General features: G+C 39.1%; 1 protein-coding gene across 5 annotated transcripts in view; it reads left to right on the forward strand.

Moving 5' to 3' along the window:
* Larp4b (La ribonucleoprotein 4B) overlaps nucleotides 1-14,900 on the forward strand; it is an 81,929-nt gene that overhangs the window by 36,852 nt on the left and 30,177 nt on the right. For all 5 annotated transcript variants that reach the window (XM_055603925.1, XM_055603927.1, XM_055603928.1 and 2 more), the window contains exons 4-5: nucleotides 5,883-6,030; nucleotides 6,353-6,493. In XM_055603925.1, the coding sequence (XP_055459900.1) occupies nucleotides 5,883-6,030; nucleotides 6,353-6,493 (289 nt within the window). The remainder of the gene's footprint in view (nucleotides 1-5,882; nucleotides 6,031-6,352; nucleotides 6,494-14,900) is intronic.

Here is a 14,900-nt window from a genome sequence, read left to right on the forward strand (position 1 = left end):
TGAAAATCATTCAGAAATGGATTGGCACAGGATCCCCGAAAAGTTCTATACTCCGTGTTTGAATGAATTTTCCTATTACCCGATGGGAGGGCTAGCAAATCGGGTACTTTCAGAAGGATTGGCAGGTGGGTGTGGCAGTTATCAAGAGGGCTATCTTTGGGCTAATGCAGCTACAGAAAATACGACAGAAGATGCACAAATTTTTAGTGAGGATCTACACAGTAATGCTCAGTACTTAGAAAATACTTCGCTTTCCTTGGAGCAGACCCCTTATCAGCTGCCTGTGTCAGCGGATGCTGTTGTTTGGGGATGGCAAAGTGGAGGTGGACAGTTAGTAAGTATGCTTTATCAGTGCTTGTTGTATGTGCAATGGCAGTTTTTACCTTTTGGGGGTGTTTATGAAAATTAGTTAATTCTAGGTTATTGGCAATCTGGATGCTTTTGTAAGACTGAATGCATGGAGTATCAATTTAACCTTTTTCAAATGAGAAATGTGAATTATAAATTGACATATTCAAGCCAGGGTTTGTATGTAAGCAGCTGGTGCTAAAGCATGCCCCACTAATTACCCCCACACAGCATTGTGCAGACCTTTCATGTGGATACTATTTTGTTCAGTGCCCTTTACCCTTCAGTGCCTGTCTTCTGAGACAGGTTCTTGTCCCATGGAGAGTGTGATGTGTTTCAGCAAGTATTTGAAGTCACTGACAGCATGTCATACTTACATTTCAAGTGTGTTTTCCTATTTGTATTGTGTCTATGGCAGAAAAATTTGTGACTTGTAACTGGCCCTAAAATTTTAGTTTCAGTAAAAATCACTCATGTCCTGACCTCAGTGGTTTGGAAGAAGTTTTGCTGTTGATATTGGATAGCTGAATTGAGCATCTTTCTAGAAGTTCTTTAATGAATGCACATACTGTTCAACAACAGAAAACCAATGGTGCTAAGAATACAAATGTATCAAAGTGTTATTAATGAAAGGACATATGCTTAATCCTTTTGTGTTTGCAGGGGATTGGTTCCAAGAGCCTATGGATACCAAAATCATTCTCCTGTATACTTGATGGCATTCTAAAATACTTACAATATTGAATATCATGTAAGAGCTATGGGAATAAATACTGTCTTGTTTAAGGAATTTACAGGAAAAAAAATGTGTTTAGCAATGCAGAGTTCCCCCCCCCCGCCCCCCCTTTTTCTTTATGAGATCAGTAAGAAAAACTATTGGTAATAGGAAGGAGATAGATTTCACTCAGATATTAAAGAGAGTTGTAAACTGGGAATAAAGAAGTTATAAAATTGAAGGAATTGCCCATCAGACTTGTGCATCTGCCTTTTCTCTATGACCACATTGTTTTTGAATCTTTTATTTAAATGTACACTGTTAGTAGCTGACTATCAATTGCTAACTGTTTGGTACATTTATGCAAGCGCAGACTGAGTGTTGTCTTTATTCTTTTGGCTTTAAGCAATATGTATGCTGTTTTAAACTGGCTTTTCAATTATGGGATAATGTCCAAGCAATATACGGATTTCTGATATTACCATGTTTAATGGTGTTACTTTACTTTTCAAAACTTATTTTCAAAGTCTTATCACAGACATTTTAAAACTACCTTTCTTTTGAAAGCTGTGTCTCTGCTTTGCAGGTAAAGGGGCAGAAGTAGCATAAGCATGTCTCAGAAGTCAGGGCAACTCCAGGGGCATACCCTTCCCTAAGGTGTCTCCCACATCTTTTTTCTATTAGCTCATCTGTTTTGGTTTCCCCCTTCGACTTCCCCCTCTCTGGCACTCTTCTAGTTCCTATTCAGCAACCTGTTGGTGAGACCATTCTATCTTACATCTGTAAAATACAAACTGAATCGGTACTTTTTTTTTTTTTTTAATAAAGCATAGTGTTTTGAATGTACAGAGCATCAGAACCTGCAGATGGGATGGCTCATCCTTCAAAGAGAAGCAGTGTTGACTTTATATACAATCACTTCAGAATGTGGCAGCTAAGGTCAGCTTGCTTCTGGTTTTAATAACTTACCAACCTATATATTTTCAGAGAGAAAATATTCTGGCTCATAGAGCCAGGCAGATGAAACTAGGGTTCTTGTGTTTACAAGTTTCATACACCTACAAGCAAAACCCATGTTTCAAATAACAGTATAGGTTGGTCTTTGTTTAATAAAAATATTTTTCATGTGAATTTTGAGAAGGCAGTTCTTGAAAGTTTGCTGAGAAAAAAGAGTATAGTTTTCTAACTACCATCAGTGCCATTGGCAGATTTTAATCTTTCTTTGTCTTGGTTTTCTTGTGAAATGGGGGTAGTGAAACCTGCCTTTAAGCTTGCTCTGATTGTATTAGGCGTGCAGAATACAGCCGTCTGCTGTTGGTATGCCATTAGGTCTTGGAGATCTTCATACGTCATCTCTTTTGTCAGTACTCTCACTGAATCCTAATTAACTGCTCAAAATTGTGTAGCTTTCCTGATTTCTGGCTTGGACATAATCACTTAAATAATAGTTTCTTTCCTTTTTTTTATGTCTCATTTTAGGTCTATTTATTTGTTTTACTATATGCATGAGTGTTTGCCTGCATGTACCTGTGTACCATGTGCATGCCTGGTCCTATGGCAGGTCAGAAGCGGGCTCCACACTCCCTAGGACTGGCGTAAGAGGTTGTAAGCTACTGTGTTGATACTAGGAAGCAGACTCTGGTCCTCTCAAGAGTAGTAAGCGCTCTTAATCATTGTGCCAATATTCTAGTCCTGTCCCTTCCCTCCTGTCTTTTGTGTGTTGCCTGATTGTATGTCTGCACTGTGTGCAGGTAGTGCCGAAGGAGGCCAAAGGGGTTTAAGAAAGCTTTTAGCTACCATGTGAATACTGAGGATCAAGCCTGGATCTTCTGGAAGAGCCATTACTTCAGCACCCAAGATGTAATAATTTCTTAACAGTAGCATCCAAGTCATTTATGGAAAATCTGTATTTCTGTGCAGTTACTTTGTTAAGTTTTCATTCAGCATATTTCCCAAACACCATTCTACTATGGTTTTTTTGAATGCTGCTGGGCATTAGCAACATAGTGGTAAGCAGAATGTGTCTTGTGCCCACCACCCAAGAGTTACATAGACTACAGACACAGTATATCTGTAGACACCATGGAAGACTAACTGTGCTGTGCTGTGTGCTGCTTGTGGGCACTTCACAGCCAGGAGGCCATGTAATATGTTTTTATAAACTACAGAACTTGTATTGTTCATGCAGGTCAGCTGCAAACGGCACTGAAATGAAGACAATTAATGTTAGTTAGTATTAGTAATTTAAAGAATGTATAGTATGTGCATGTGACAAGAGTCTGTTAATATATTGAATAAAACTGAATTTTAAAAAACTTGATTTTGTGTTTTGGAACACTGGAAAGAGAACTGGGCCTGGCACAGCCAAGGTTACAAACAGAAATCCTGTCTTGAAAAATCAAAAAGAAAAAGAAAACAATAACACAACAATAGCACCCCCCTCCAAAACCCAGAACAGATTCTTATGATAGTTTTATAAATCCAAACTCATGAAAATTATATAAATTAAATATGTGGGATTTTTTTTAAAAGATGTAAGGTATATCTTAGTAAATTTATTAAAACTCTGTGTGTGTAACAGAGTATCTCAGTCTTTTTTTAGCTTTGTGGGTGCTTACACACCAACCATTGTGTTCTTATTATTTAGCACAGTACTTAAGGCACGTTTGTGAGCCTGTAGGATGTACTTGTTTGATGGTATGTGAGAGAGAAGAGCTGAGACTTAACTCTTTGAAGAGAAGCCAAAGGCCAAAGATGAATTGGACATTTAGTTGTGATTGAAGAATCAGTGTTTCTTGCTTACACTTGCTTGGGGAAAAATTCTGGCTTTTTTAAAAATACCAAAGTAAAGAATTCCAGGTGGGTACTTGCTTTGGCATCTGTTTTTGGAGGACGTGGTGTTTTAGTAATTGCCCAGTGAGTAGAAGTAGCAGAAGGCCAGAGTTGCTTTCAGAGAATGAACATGAATAGTGTTTGACTCAGGGAAGCCTTCTACTTGCAATGTCAGAAATAGTTTTACAGTTTTCACTGGCAGCTTCCGTTACCTGAGACTGTGGATTTAATCTACCTGTTTATACTTATAAATCTCCATGCTTCCTTGATATAGCTCATTAATGGTATCTCATGTGTTATGGAGTGCAGAAATGAGGACTGTCAATGCTCTACCCTGGAGCAACACAGCCTGCCTGTTCCCAGCTTAGAACACTAGTTTGAGGTACACCCAGGACTGGGACCCTTTGTCCCTTCATGAGGAGGCTTTCCTTCAGGGTCCTATGGTTGGTGCTGTTCTTGAAAAGGCAAGTGGTTTCTTGAAAGAGTGCAATGGCAAATTGGAGTTAGTATTTGGGAAATAACTGCTCCTGGGAAATTTTTTTTTTTTTTTTAGGTTGGAGAAAAATTTAGGGTTTGTAGGCAGAAGAAAGCCAGTTGGTTTTTTGTTTTGTTTTGTTTTCGCTTTTGTTTTATTTGTTTGATTTTTGGTATCAGGGAAAAAAAAATGGAAATGGAGAGTATTCACTTAATGAGGGGATATTGTAAGCTGTAAAGTGCCTGAGCAAAGACCATCAAAAGGAAATGAAAGAGTGCTAGACAAACTGAAGTACAGAAGTGCTGGTGTGCTAGAAACAGCAGGCAGTTGATGTTCAATTCAATTCTGGAATTGAACAGGCCTAGGAGATGCGGATCCTGTAAGAGTGCTTACTCTGATACTCTGAGTGGACAACATTTGCATGAGGGCTCCAGCATCTGAGCACGGGATGGATGCTTTTGTTGTCATTGTAACCAGTGAGCTAATGACTTAATGAGTGCCCAGTGTGTATCAGGCATCACTCCGAGTGCTTCATGCCAGTGACCTCATCACTTTCAACATCATCATCATCATCTGAATCTTTTTCTTTTTAAAATTAAAGTACCTGGAAAAAAAAAAATATATATATATATATATATCATGCAGACTTTAGCAGACCCTAGGCCTATAAACCTCAATAAACTTCTGTACAATTAGAATAGCCATTTTGAACCTGTGGAGCTTCACATTGGATTTTAAACCTTCACTACCAAATATACTTTCATACAATTCCACTAAAAACTGAAAATTTCCTACTTACTTTAAAAGGTGGCAAAAGTCATTTCCAGGTGATGTTTATTGAGATTAAGTAGCTGCACAGCTGTCTGTAGGGTGTAGGACTCAAGCCCAGTAGCATTAGCACAGGTGAGAACCCTAGACTAGAAGTGTCAGCATCACTTGCAGCATAGTAGTTCTGGGGAGTTGTTTTGAAGCCGCCGAGGTGATGGGGAGGCTCTCTCAGGAATGGGAGCAAGTAGCTCTGCTGAGAGTGTAAGGTGTTTTCCTGCCTTAGTGATGATCTAGCTTTCTTCTGTGCTTCAGGAGCCTTGACTGAAGCTTTGATTTTTCTATCTCTTGCTTATGTGCTCAAGAGCTTTATCATTTAAATGTTTCCATCTACACTGTATTGAATTTGTAAATCTGTAAATTGGGATTTGTGTTAGGTCATACAGGTAATCACTAGTTATATAGTTGTGAGACTGAACATAATGAAATGAAGGAGTCTGTCATTTGCAATGTGTAGCAACCACTGTGCTTAGAAGAAACTGTAAAGGTGGCAGGTGGAGTTCTGACTGCATCAGCTTGGTTTCTTTTTGAACCTCATTTCAATCCCAAAGGTGTGTGTGAATAGCTAGACTTGGCCTTTTAAGCTTAAATTGTCTTAATATTAGTGTTTGTTTTTTACTATAAACTAACAAAACAGCATTTGTTGTACCTAAGGTACAAATACATACATGTGAAATTTTTTTCTAGGTCCCAGCAACTAAGGTTTCAGAACTAAACCCTAATGCGAAAGTATGGGGGACTCATATGTTACATTTGGAAACGAGTAGTGCAGCTGTTGGTGTGAATGCCCCATGGGATGAAGTCCCCGGACATCCTGCAGACTGCGACCAGCAGGGTAAGTAGTGAGCCTGGTGATGACCTGGAGTGGCCTGCTTTAAAAAACATTATTATTATACTATATTATATTATCACTATATTATACCACTATTGAACGTTGAATTACTATATTTAAAAATAAATTCATCAGCGTGTGGGGGAAAAAAACCCTTTGCCTTCCTTAACATTTTAATCTGTCTTCTCCATTCACATTTGTGTCCTGGTTTGTGATAGTATTTAGAGCCTTGGGAGCTTTTACAGTCCAGTTAAAAACTGAGTAACTATTTTAAGGGAAAGTGATTCTTCTAACACAACATTTTGGGGTTAAATTGTAATTATAGGATTGGATGCCAATGGCGATGGTGACAAAAGTCATGAGAATGCAGCACTACCAGACTTACAGGAGGCAGACCAGACAGACATGAGCACTCTGGCTCTGGATAACTCAGAATATGAACCTCTGCCTGAAAATAATGATACAGGTAAGTCCACTTTGAATTTGTTTTTACTTAGAATATGAGATTTTTAAATTTTAGTTTTAAACAATGTATTTTTCATTCCTTCCTTTTAATGTTCCTTGAAACTGGTAGATTCAGAAATGAGACCCTGGAGGGGAAAGTGTGCTGTAGAATAAGGCAGCTTCTGAGACAAATGGCATTGAGCTATGAGAAGTACGAGATTGTTCACAGGGGTGTTTCGATGGACAGAGATGGAGAATTAGTGTTGGAATTGAGGATAAGACAGGCTGGATAGGCTGAGAGTTGTTAGAGATAGAATAAAGTGATGGATAAGGCATTTGAAGCCTCACTTCAGAGTCTGGGAAGCCAGAGAGATTTGAATGATGTCCCCTTTGTTAGTGCAGTGAGGAAGGAAAAAAGTATTGGGTAAGTAAACCTGCTGAATACATTATTTTTTCTTTTTTTAATTTTTGTTTCTTACTGTTGCAGTGTGTAATTGCCTCAGGTTTTAAACCAAGTCCCGTCTCCTTAGTCTGCATTTCTGACTGTCAGCATCTGGAAGTATAGGGAAGCATTTTCTTAGTGAGCAGGGAATAGAGTTAGCAGACCCAAAAATGCCAGGCCCTGCTGTGTGAGACATAGTGATCCATAGAAACCTAATTGAGTTTAAAACTCTCATATATGACAAAATTAAGCATTGTCACTTATGTGGGAAATGTGTTTTATAAAAACTAGATTTGCTTTAAATGAATAAGGTAAGAATTTATAAAGAAAAAAATCAAACCACATTGCTTTCTGGTAAATATGAATTGGCCATCTTGAATTTAAGTGATTTAAACCTCCATATAAGCAAGGGCTCACCAGCATGTAGCAATTTGATTTGATCAGCTCCTCCTCATTAACCTAACGCTAACTGGTTAATAATTGGGAAATGACAAAGTGTTGAGATACACTGGAGTGAAGGTGAAGTTGACTTTTTGATGGCAAAATGAGGGAATGCTACACATTTAAAGTGGATTTCAAAAGAGCAAATAAAAGGCATCGTATATACAAGTGGTGGGGATCCTAATACTAAAACCTAAGGAGTAAAAAATAATTTAAAGTTTAGAATGCATCCAAATCTCAAACTGGGAACAGAAAATTATGCAAAAGATACAAAATAGATGTATCCAAAATAAAATAATATGTTAAATTATGTCTGGAAATTCTAAAGTCAAAAGAAGTTGGTTCTTTGTAAAAGGGTTATTTAAATTAGTTATTTAAAACTAATTTTTGAAGGGAAAAAAACAAACAAACAGAAAGACTTTAATTCTCTTTGGTAGCCAGAATGTGTACCAATGTGAAATGGTTATAGGTAATGGGAAAGTGATTCCTTAACTCCAGTTTTTTTCTGGTGTGATCTATAAAACCTAGTCAGTTTGTAAAATGCTAATGTAGGCACTGGATTCAATTCCTAGCACTAGGGAGTGAAACCAAGTGAAGGGAAGGGTACTGAGGAGAATCTATGAAGCTACTCTGCACTGCAGTGGATCAGCATGTCCCAGGGGCACAGTCAGCCACTCTCCATGCAGTAGTTAGCAGAGCTCACAGGGCTCTAAGTGTGAATTTCCATCATGGCTAACGGTCTCAAGCATCTTTATTCTTTTAAGATGTTATTCTTTATTATTCTTTGACAGCTTAATCCATTTATGTACTGAAATTCTTTTCAGCAACACCTCTGACTCTGATGTCTTACTCACTGAGTTTAATTAGGGTCACTTTTGTGAATTTGAATTGAGGCTTAGTTACTGAGACATGGGCAGCTAATCAGTGGTATATCACTAATAGCCCCTCTCCCAGCACCTGTTAGCAGTTGAGAGGCAGGGCTTCATGAGTTTCTCTCTCCTATTCAAGATGAATGAAGCATTCACAGGCTCAGTTTTGTGCAGGTCACCGCAGCTGCAGTGAGGTCAGTACCATGCCGTGTCGTGTGCTGAAGACCCTGTTTGGCAGCACTCTCCATCTTGTTATGTTACCTGAGCCTTGGACGAGGTGATAAAGAGTGTTTTTAAATTCACAGCAAAATGGAGCAGAAAGCCCAGTACACAGTTTCCAGATGTGCTTGCCTATGCACTTGTATAGCCTCCCCCGATGTGATCATGACTCCCCAGAGTGGTGTGTTTTACAACTGATAACCCCACGTGGAAACATCCTTATCACCCAAAGTTCCTGCTTTACAGTTTATATTAGCCTTGCTGTTGTACATTTCAAGCACATAATGACATTAGTCAGTGTTAACATCATGGCTAGACACACTGCCGAAGCAATCAGCTGAGCTTTCTCTATCAACCCTTCTTTCACAGTCCTGGGCAATCACAGGTGTTTTTTTGTTTTGTTTTGTTTTTGTTTTTTTCTCTCTGTCAACCCCTCTTCCCCAGCCCTGGGCAATCACTGTTTTTGTTTGTTTGTTTTTGTTTTCTTTGCCTTTGTGGCTTTGCCTTTTTCAGATTACTAAAGAGGAATCAATCACTAGAGAGCCTCTTTTTTGCTTGCCCTCTTATACTTAGTAATATGCATTTGTGGCCCCTCTATATCTTCACATGGCTTATTGCTAGGTGAGCCTGAATTATTCTAGCAAAGCAGTTTATCCAGTCATTTGCTGAAAGATACCTAGTTGCCTTTGGGCTTTGATAGTAATTAACAAAGCAGTGGTGAACATTAGTGTGCAGGTTTTTGTGTAGATATAAGAGATTTTGAATCCTTTAGTTAAGCATCAAGGAATAGGATTACTGTATTACATGGTTGAGTATGTTTAGTCTGTCAGGAGCCGTCAACTGTCTGCATGGTGCTTGCACTATTTTCGCTTTATGTTTTCATGCTTTGTTGTTAGGCATGTTATATTAGTCCTTGTTATGTCTTTATTTGACCCTCCATCATATCATTAAAGCAGTTTTCCTTGCCCTTTTTGTTGTTTGTGGGGTTTTGTTTTTTGTTTGTTTTGGTTTTTCAAGACAGAGTTTCTCTGTGTAGCCCTGGCTGGCTGCTCTGGAACTTGCTCTGTAGATCAGGCTGGTCTTAAACTCCCAGATAGACCAGGCTGGGCTCAAATTCATGGATAACCATCTGCCTGTGCCTCCGGAGTGCTGGGATTAAAGGCATGTGCCGCCACCACCCGGCCCAGTTTTTCTTGCTTTTTGAAGTCTGTTCTTTCCGAAGCAAATATAGCTACCCATGTTTCCTGTTGATTAATGTTAACATTCTATGACTCCTCCCCCCTTTTTCAAGATTAGGTGTTATACTAGCCTGGAACTCAGTCTTTCTGTCTTCATCTCCCAAGTGTTGGGATTTCAGAAATGCCATCATGCCCAACTTCTTTTTATTTTTTTCCCTCCATGATTAAGTTTACCATTTTGTGTATGTACATGTGTGCTTGCTGGGAATAGGATCCAGAGCCTTGTATGTAGTAAGCAAATGTTCCTCACTGAATCAAACCCTCTGCCCCTTACTACATTTTAATGTACAGGTCAGTGGCACTGAATACTGTTATACAACCATTGCCATCATGTGTCTTTAAATTCTTTGCATCTTATAAAAAGCTGAAACTTTATACTGAATAAAATAACTGCCTATTTCCCTTTTTCTAATCCTTGGTAATCCTCCTTTCTGTTCTGTGAATTTGCCTACTTTAGGAACTCCATAAAGTAGACGTAGACAGCATATATATTTTTGTAATTGGCTTATTTAATTATTGACATAATGTCCTTAAGGGTTATCTATATTGTACCATATGTCAGAATCTGCTTCCTTTTCAGGGCAGAATAATAATACTTTGTTAAATTGTATCACATTTCTTTATCTATTCATTTGGAGCTGCTTCCATCTTTTAGATATTGTGATTGATGTTGCTGGTTCTGCATTACTAATCCATTATCAAATAGGATTTGAAGATATTTTTCCCCATTTTGTGGGTTGCTTTCCTTAGTTGATAGTTGATATACAAAAGTGTTTAATTTTGTTTTGTTTATTTTGGTTTTTCGAGACAGGGTTTTTCTGTGTAGCCTTTGCTGTCCTGGACTCAATTTGTAGACAAGGCTGGCCTCGAACTCACAGTGGTTCGACTGCCTCTGCCTCCCTGAGTGCTGGGGTTACAGCCATGCTCCATTGCACCTGGCAACATGCCTAATTTTTATAAAGTACAGTTTGTCTGTTTTTGTTTTTGTTTTTTCTTTTGTAGCCTGGGCTTTGGTAATACATCTGCACTGTGTTGGAGTTCAGTATTTTGAAGCTTTTGATTTATTCTTTGCTTTCATCTAGAGTTTTATGATTTTGATTTTATATATATATAAGGCTATGCTGTCCCCTTGATTCTTTTTTGTTTTCTGAGAATTTTTATTTTTATTTATGTGTATGTGCACATGGTCATGTGTGTCAATGGAAGTCAGAACAGGTCATTGCATTCCCTGGAGTTACAAGCAGTTGTGAGCCCCCTGATATGGGTGCTGGAAACTGAACTCTGTTCCATGTATTCTTAACCTCTGAGCCATCACTCCAGCTCACTTCCACACCCATTCATTCTTTCTGCATATAGATAATCAGTTTTCCCAGCACTGTGGAAGACTGCCATTCTCCTTTCAGTGGCCTTAGCACCTTTGTTAAAGATTATTTATCTACACACATGAGGATTTTTTTATCTCGGTCTTTTATCTGTTTTTATGTAGTATTCTGTCATTATGCCAGCATTACTGTGACACATTAGCAGAGGCAGAAGAAAGAGGATAGCATTTCAACAACGTATGGAAGAGTTGACATTGCCATACATCAAAAAATTAATTTTTAATGATCATGAACAAAAAACATAAAACCTGAAACAATAAAACTAATAAAAGAAAACTTGTTTAATCTTACATTAAAATTTCTTATGTACCATCTCTATAGGAATACCCATAAGAGAAAAACTTCGTAAATTTTACTATATAACATTTTAAATTATCATTTCGAACAGTGGCAGTATCTATAAATTACATCTGGTAAGGACTTGCATCCAACGATACTCAGTGAAACCACCCAGTAAGAACATGAGCAAATACACACTGCACCACTGAAGATATCTGTACACGAGGGTTCTTGAGCTTCCAGTTCCACATGTGAGACTTTGAGAACTAACAAGTCTGAAATACCCTCAGCTCTAGGAAGAAGAGTAAGGTCACACCATTAACTACAGAAGTGGACAGAGAGGTAAATACAAACCCACAGCAGAGAGCTCTGTCTTTGGGAACCAGAGCCACAGTTGGAAACAAACTACTGGTCACTGACTGAAGTTTACCTCCAAGAGCTTGCTCAGGGCCTCACAGTGACTACTAGAGACACTTCTTATGCTTCTGGTAGAAGGTTATGGGAAAGACCCATTGTCATGTATTCCAGAGCCAATGTCCTCCCTGACAGCGGTTTGCCCTCCCAAGGAACCACACCCCACATCCAGCCTTTTCTGTTCTCACTGTACAGTGATGTATTTACCACAAACCTGAATGAGCACTGACTGGTACATTTCACCTAATGTCTTTTTCCTGTGCAGGATCCTGCCTGGAACACATTACAGTTAGTCATCATGCTCTTCCTTAACAGTTCTTAGACTTTCTTTGTTTTTGATAATCTTAAGTTTTGAGGAGGAGCAGCCATGTGTTCTGTGGTACTCTTCTCCTTGGAAGTCTTCTGATGTTTTTCTACCACCATGCTTATATTATGAAGTAGGGAGAAGACCACAAAGATAAACGCCATTTTCATCATGTGACAAGGGTAAACACACTTGTTGACAGCCAAAAAAACTTAACATTGTGGTTGTTGACCTTGACAGCCTGCTGAAGTGCTATTGATTTCTTAATAGTTCTGTAGTTAGGAGGAGGATTGGCTTATAGATGCCTAGGAAATAGTTTTATTTATTTTTTATGGTACTGTTATTTTTTTTAAAAGAAAATAACCTTAGACCTGTATCTATATTTTGTTGGTAGTACATTATCTGTAGGCTCTTGATGTCCCTTGGTCCAAGAACCTGTCCTCATGTGAGCACTCCTTTCTTCCCATGTCACGATCTTGGCTTCCTTGCTGCACCATCTGACTATCTGCATGGTCATATCTAGCAGTCTCCTACACTGCTAAATCAGTTTCTTCAACACACCCATGTCCCTCCATCTAGGTCCTTCAGAACAGTGTTTTGTGCTAGCTGCCCCTCTGTCCTGGCCTCCTGACCAGTCCCGCCTGAACCTGTTTAGGACAGTTAGTTGTCTTTACAGTTTGATAATTGCATTTATTAGCTCTTTAAAGACGTTGTTCTAGCCAGGACTATTTAATTTGGGGAGGAAGGGTGCTGGTGGGAGGTTTTTTTTTTCCTTTCCGCCCCTTCCCTGTGGTACTGGTGATTGAACCTCAGGCTTCTTCTCTGCAACACTCTGCCCAAGAGCTATATCTCACCCTGTTTTTCAAAATATCTGGAAGTATTCCTGTTCTCAGTCGGATCTGGGACTCACTGATTGGGATTGAGTAGTTGGCTAGCAAGCACCAAGGATCTACCTGTCTCTGCCCCACTCTCACTCCCAGCCAGAGTTGGGATTATAAGTATGTAACATCATACTCAGGTTGGTTACATGAGCAAGATATTGAACTCAAGACCTCATATGCCTGCACAACAAACACATACCAACTCAGCTATCTCCCCAACTCCCTATGTTAGTGATTCCTTCACCCCACTAAATAATTTTCTTCTCTCACTCCCAACCTTCATCTACTTTACATTTCCATGATAGTCTTTACAGGACAACAGATGCAGCTCTGTGGCCACTGGCTCTCCTGTTGCTTCAGAGCAGAGGGTTGTCATACCCCTGGGCTACATGGGAGGTCTTTTGTCTTCTTCACTTGGCCTTAGTAACCCTATGCTTTGAGTCCTGAGTGGTGGTCTGCCCTCAGTGATTGTGTTAGCCTCTTGATTATACTACTCTGACTTCACAGTCTTTCTGCACCATGAAACCATGGTGATCTTTCCAAGATGTCACCCCAAAATTGGTTCCTAGTCACATTCAAATTAAAATTTGAACAACCTTGATCTGATTCATACATGCTTCATTCTGCAACTTTCTTTTTTACTAAGTTCCTTCACTCCGTGGGTTACACCAGTCTCCTTACTGTCTGTCGGTTCTGCCTCATGGCCTCTGCCTAGAACTTAACTTCCACTTTCCTTGTGCACACTCTCTTTCCACTTCAGTTCAGATGCACTTCCATGTGGGGCAGCACCATGCTACTCTGGCCCCTTGCCCAGGCTATTTTCCTCTGGATCACTTCAGTCTCATTATGCTGGCAATGGTTTCTTTAGCTGTCCATTGTCAGCCTCTTTCAATGGAATGTTGGCCTCCTGAGAGCAAGGGGCCTTGCCTCATTTAGGCTGAATTCACAGTTCCTAACAAGTAAATGTCTCTTCAACATGGAGAATGGAATATGAGTTTAAATGAGATAACCAGGGAAAGTCTCCAGGTCAGGGATTGACAGGTCTTGTTTTCCCTTTCAAGTTTCACAGTCTTGTGTGTTTTGTTCCTTGGTTATTTTAGCAGTTTAATTTCTTTTTGCTTGTGGAGATGGATTTTGTGAAAGCTCAGTATAACACTATTGTGTACTGTCTGCTCTAAGTCTGTTCTAAATTCCCCACCTTATCCTTCTTTTTTTTAGTCTTTAACCTTGACTTTTAGAATACAAATATCTTTGCTTTCACCTGGCTGACTTATATGTGAACACTCTGTAGTGCTCCAATACTTTTCAAATCAGTGACATTAAATACGAAGGTGCCCTGAGTGCGCAGGGTGGCAGGAGCTTTCAGCCTAACCTGGACTTCACTCTGCTACAGCCCATTGCCTCACCTGCTGCTGTGTGTGACCATATTCCTCTGGACGTAGAAAGAGCTTTTGTGTCCTAAGACTGATTTGTATGTTTCTTTTTGGAGTGGTTTGGTTCTGCCTGTATTTATCTTTTCTTTGTTCTGCTTCTTAAATTTTTAATACTTTTATTTTACTGTTAGAGTCAGTGTTCTTGGTTTTGTTTGTTTGTTTGTTTGTTTTGTTTGATTGGTTGGGGTTTTTGGTTTTGTTTTGTTTTGTTTTTTTTTCTTGGTTTTTAAAGAAAATGTTTGTTTTTCAAGACAGGGTTTCTCTGTGTAGCCTTGGCTGTCCTGGCCTCCCTTTGTAGACCAGGTTGGCCTCAAACTCAAGCAATCTGCCTACCTCTGCCTCCCAGAATGCTGGGATTAAAGACCTGTGTCACCACACTTGGCTTCCTTAATGTAATTTAATCATTGTTTTCTCACCTGTTTTTTGTTTGTTTGTTTGTTTGTTTGTTTTGGTTTTTTATGGGAAGTAATTTGTTTTTCTTTTTCATCTCTTATTTTTTTTTCTGGCAAGTATATAATAGCACTTTT

Source organism: Psammomys obesus, unplaced genomic scaffold (genome assembly GCF_907164565.1).
Source record: "Psammomys obesus unplaced genomic scaffold, mPsaObe1.curated_primary_1811, whole genome shotgun sequence".
NCBI lineage: Eukaryota > Metazoa > Chordata > Mammalia > Rodentia > Muridae > Psammomys > Psammomys obesus.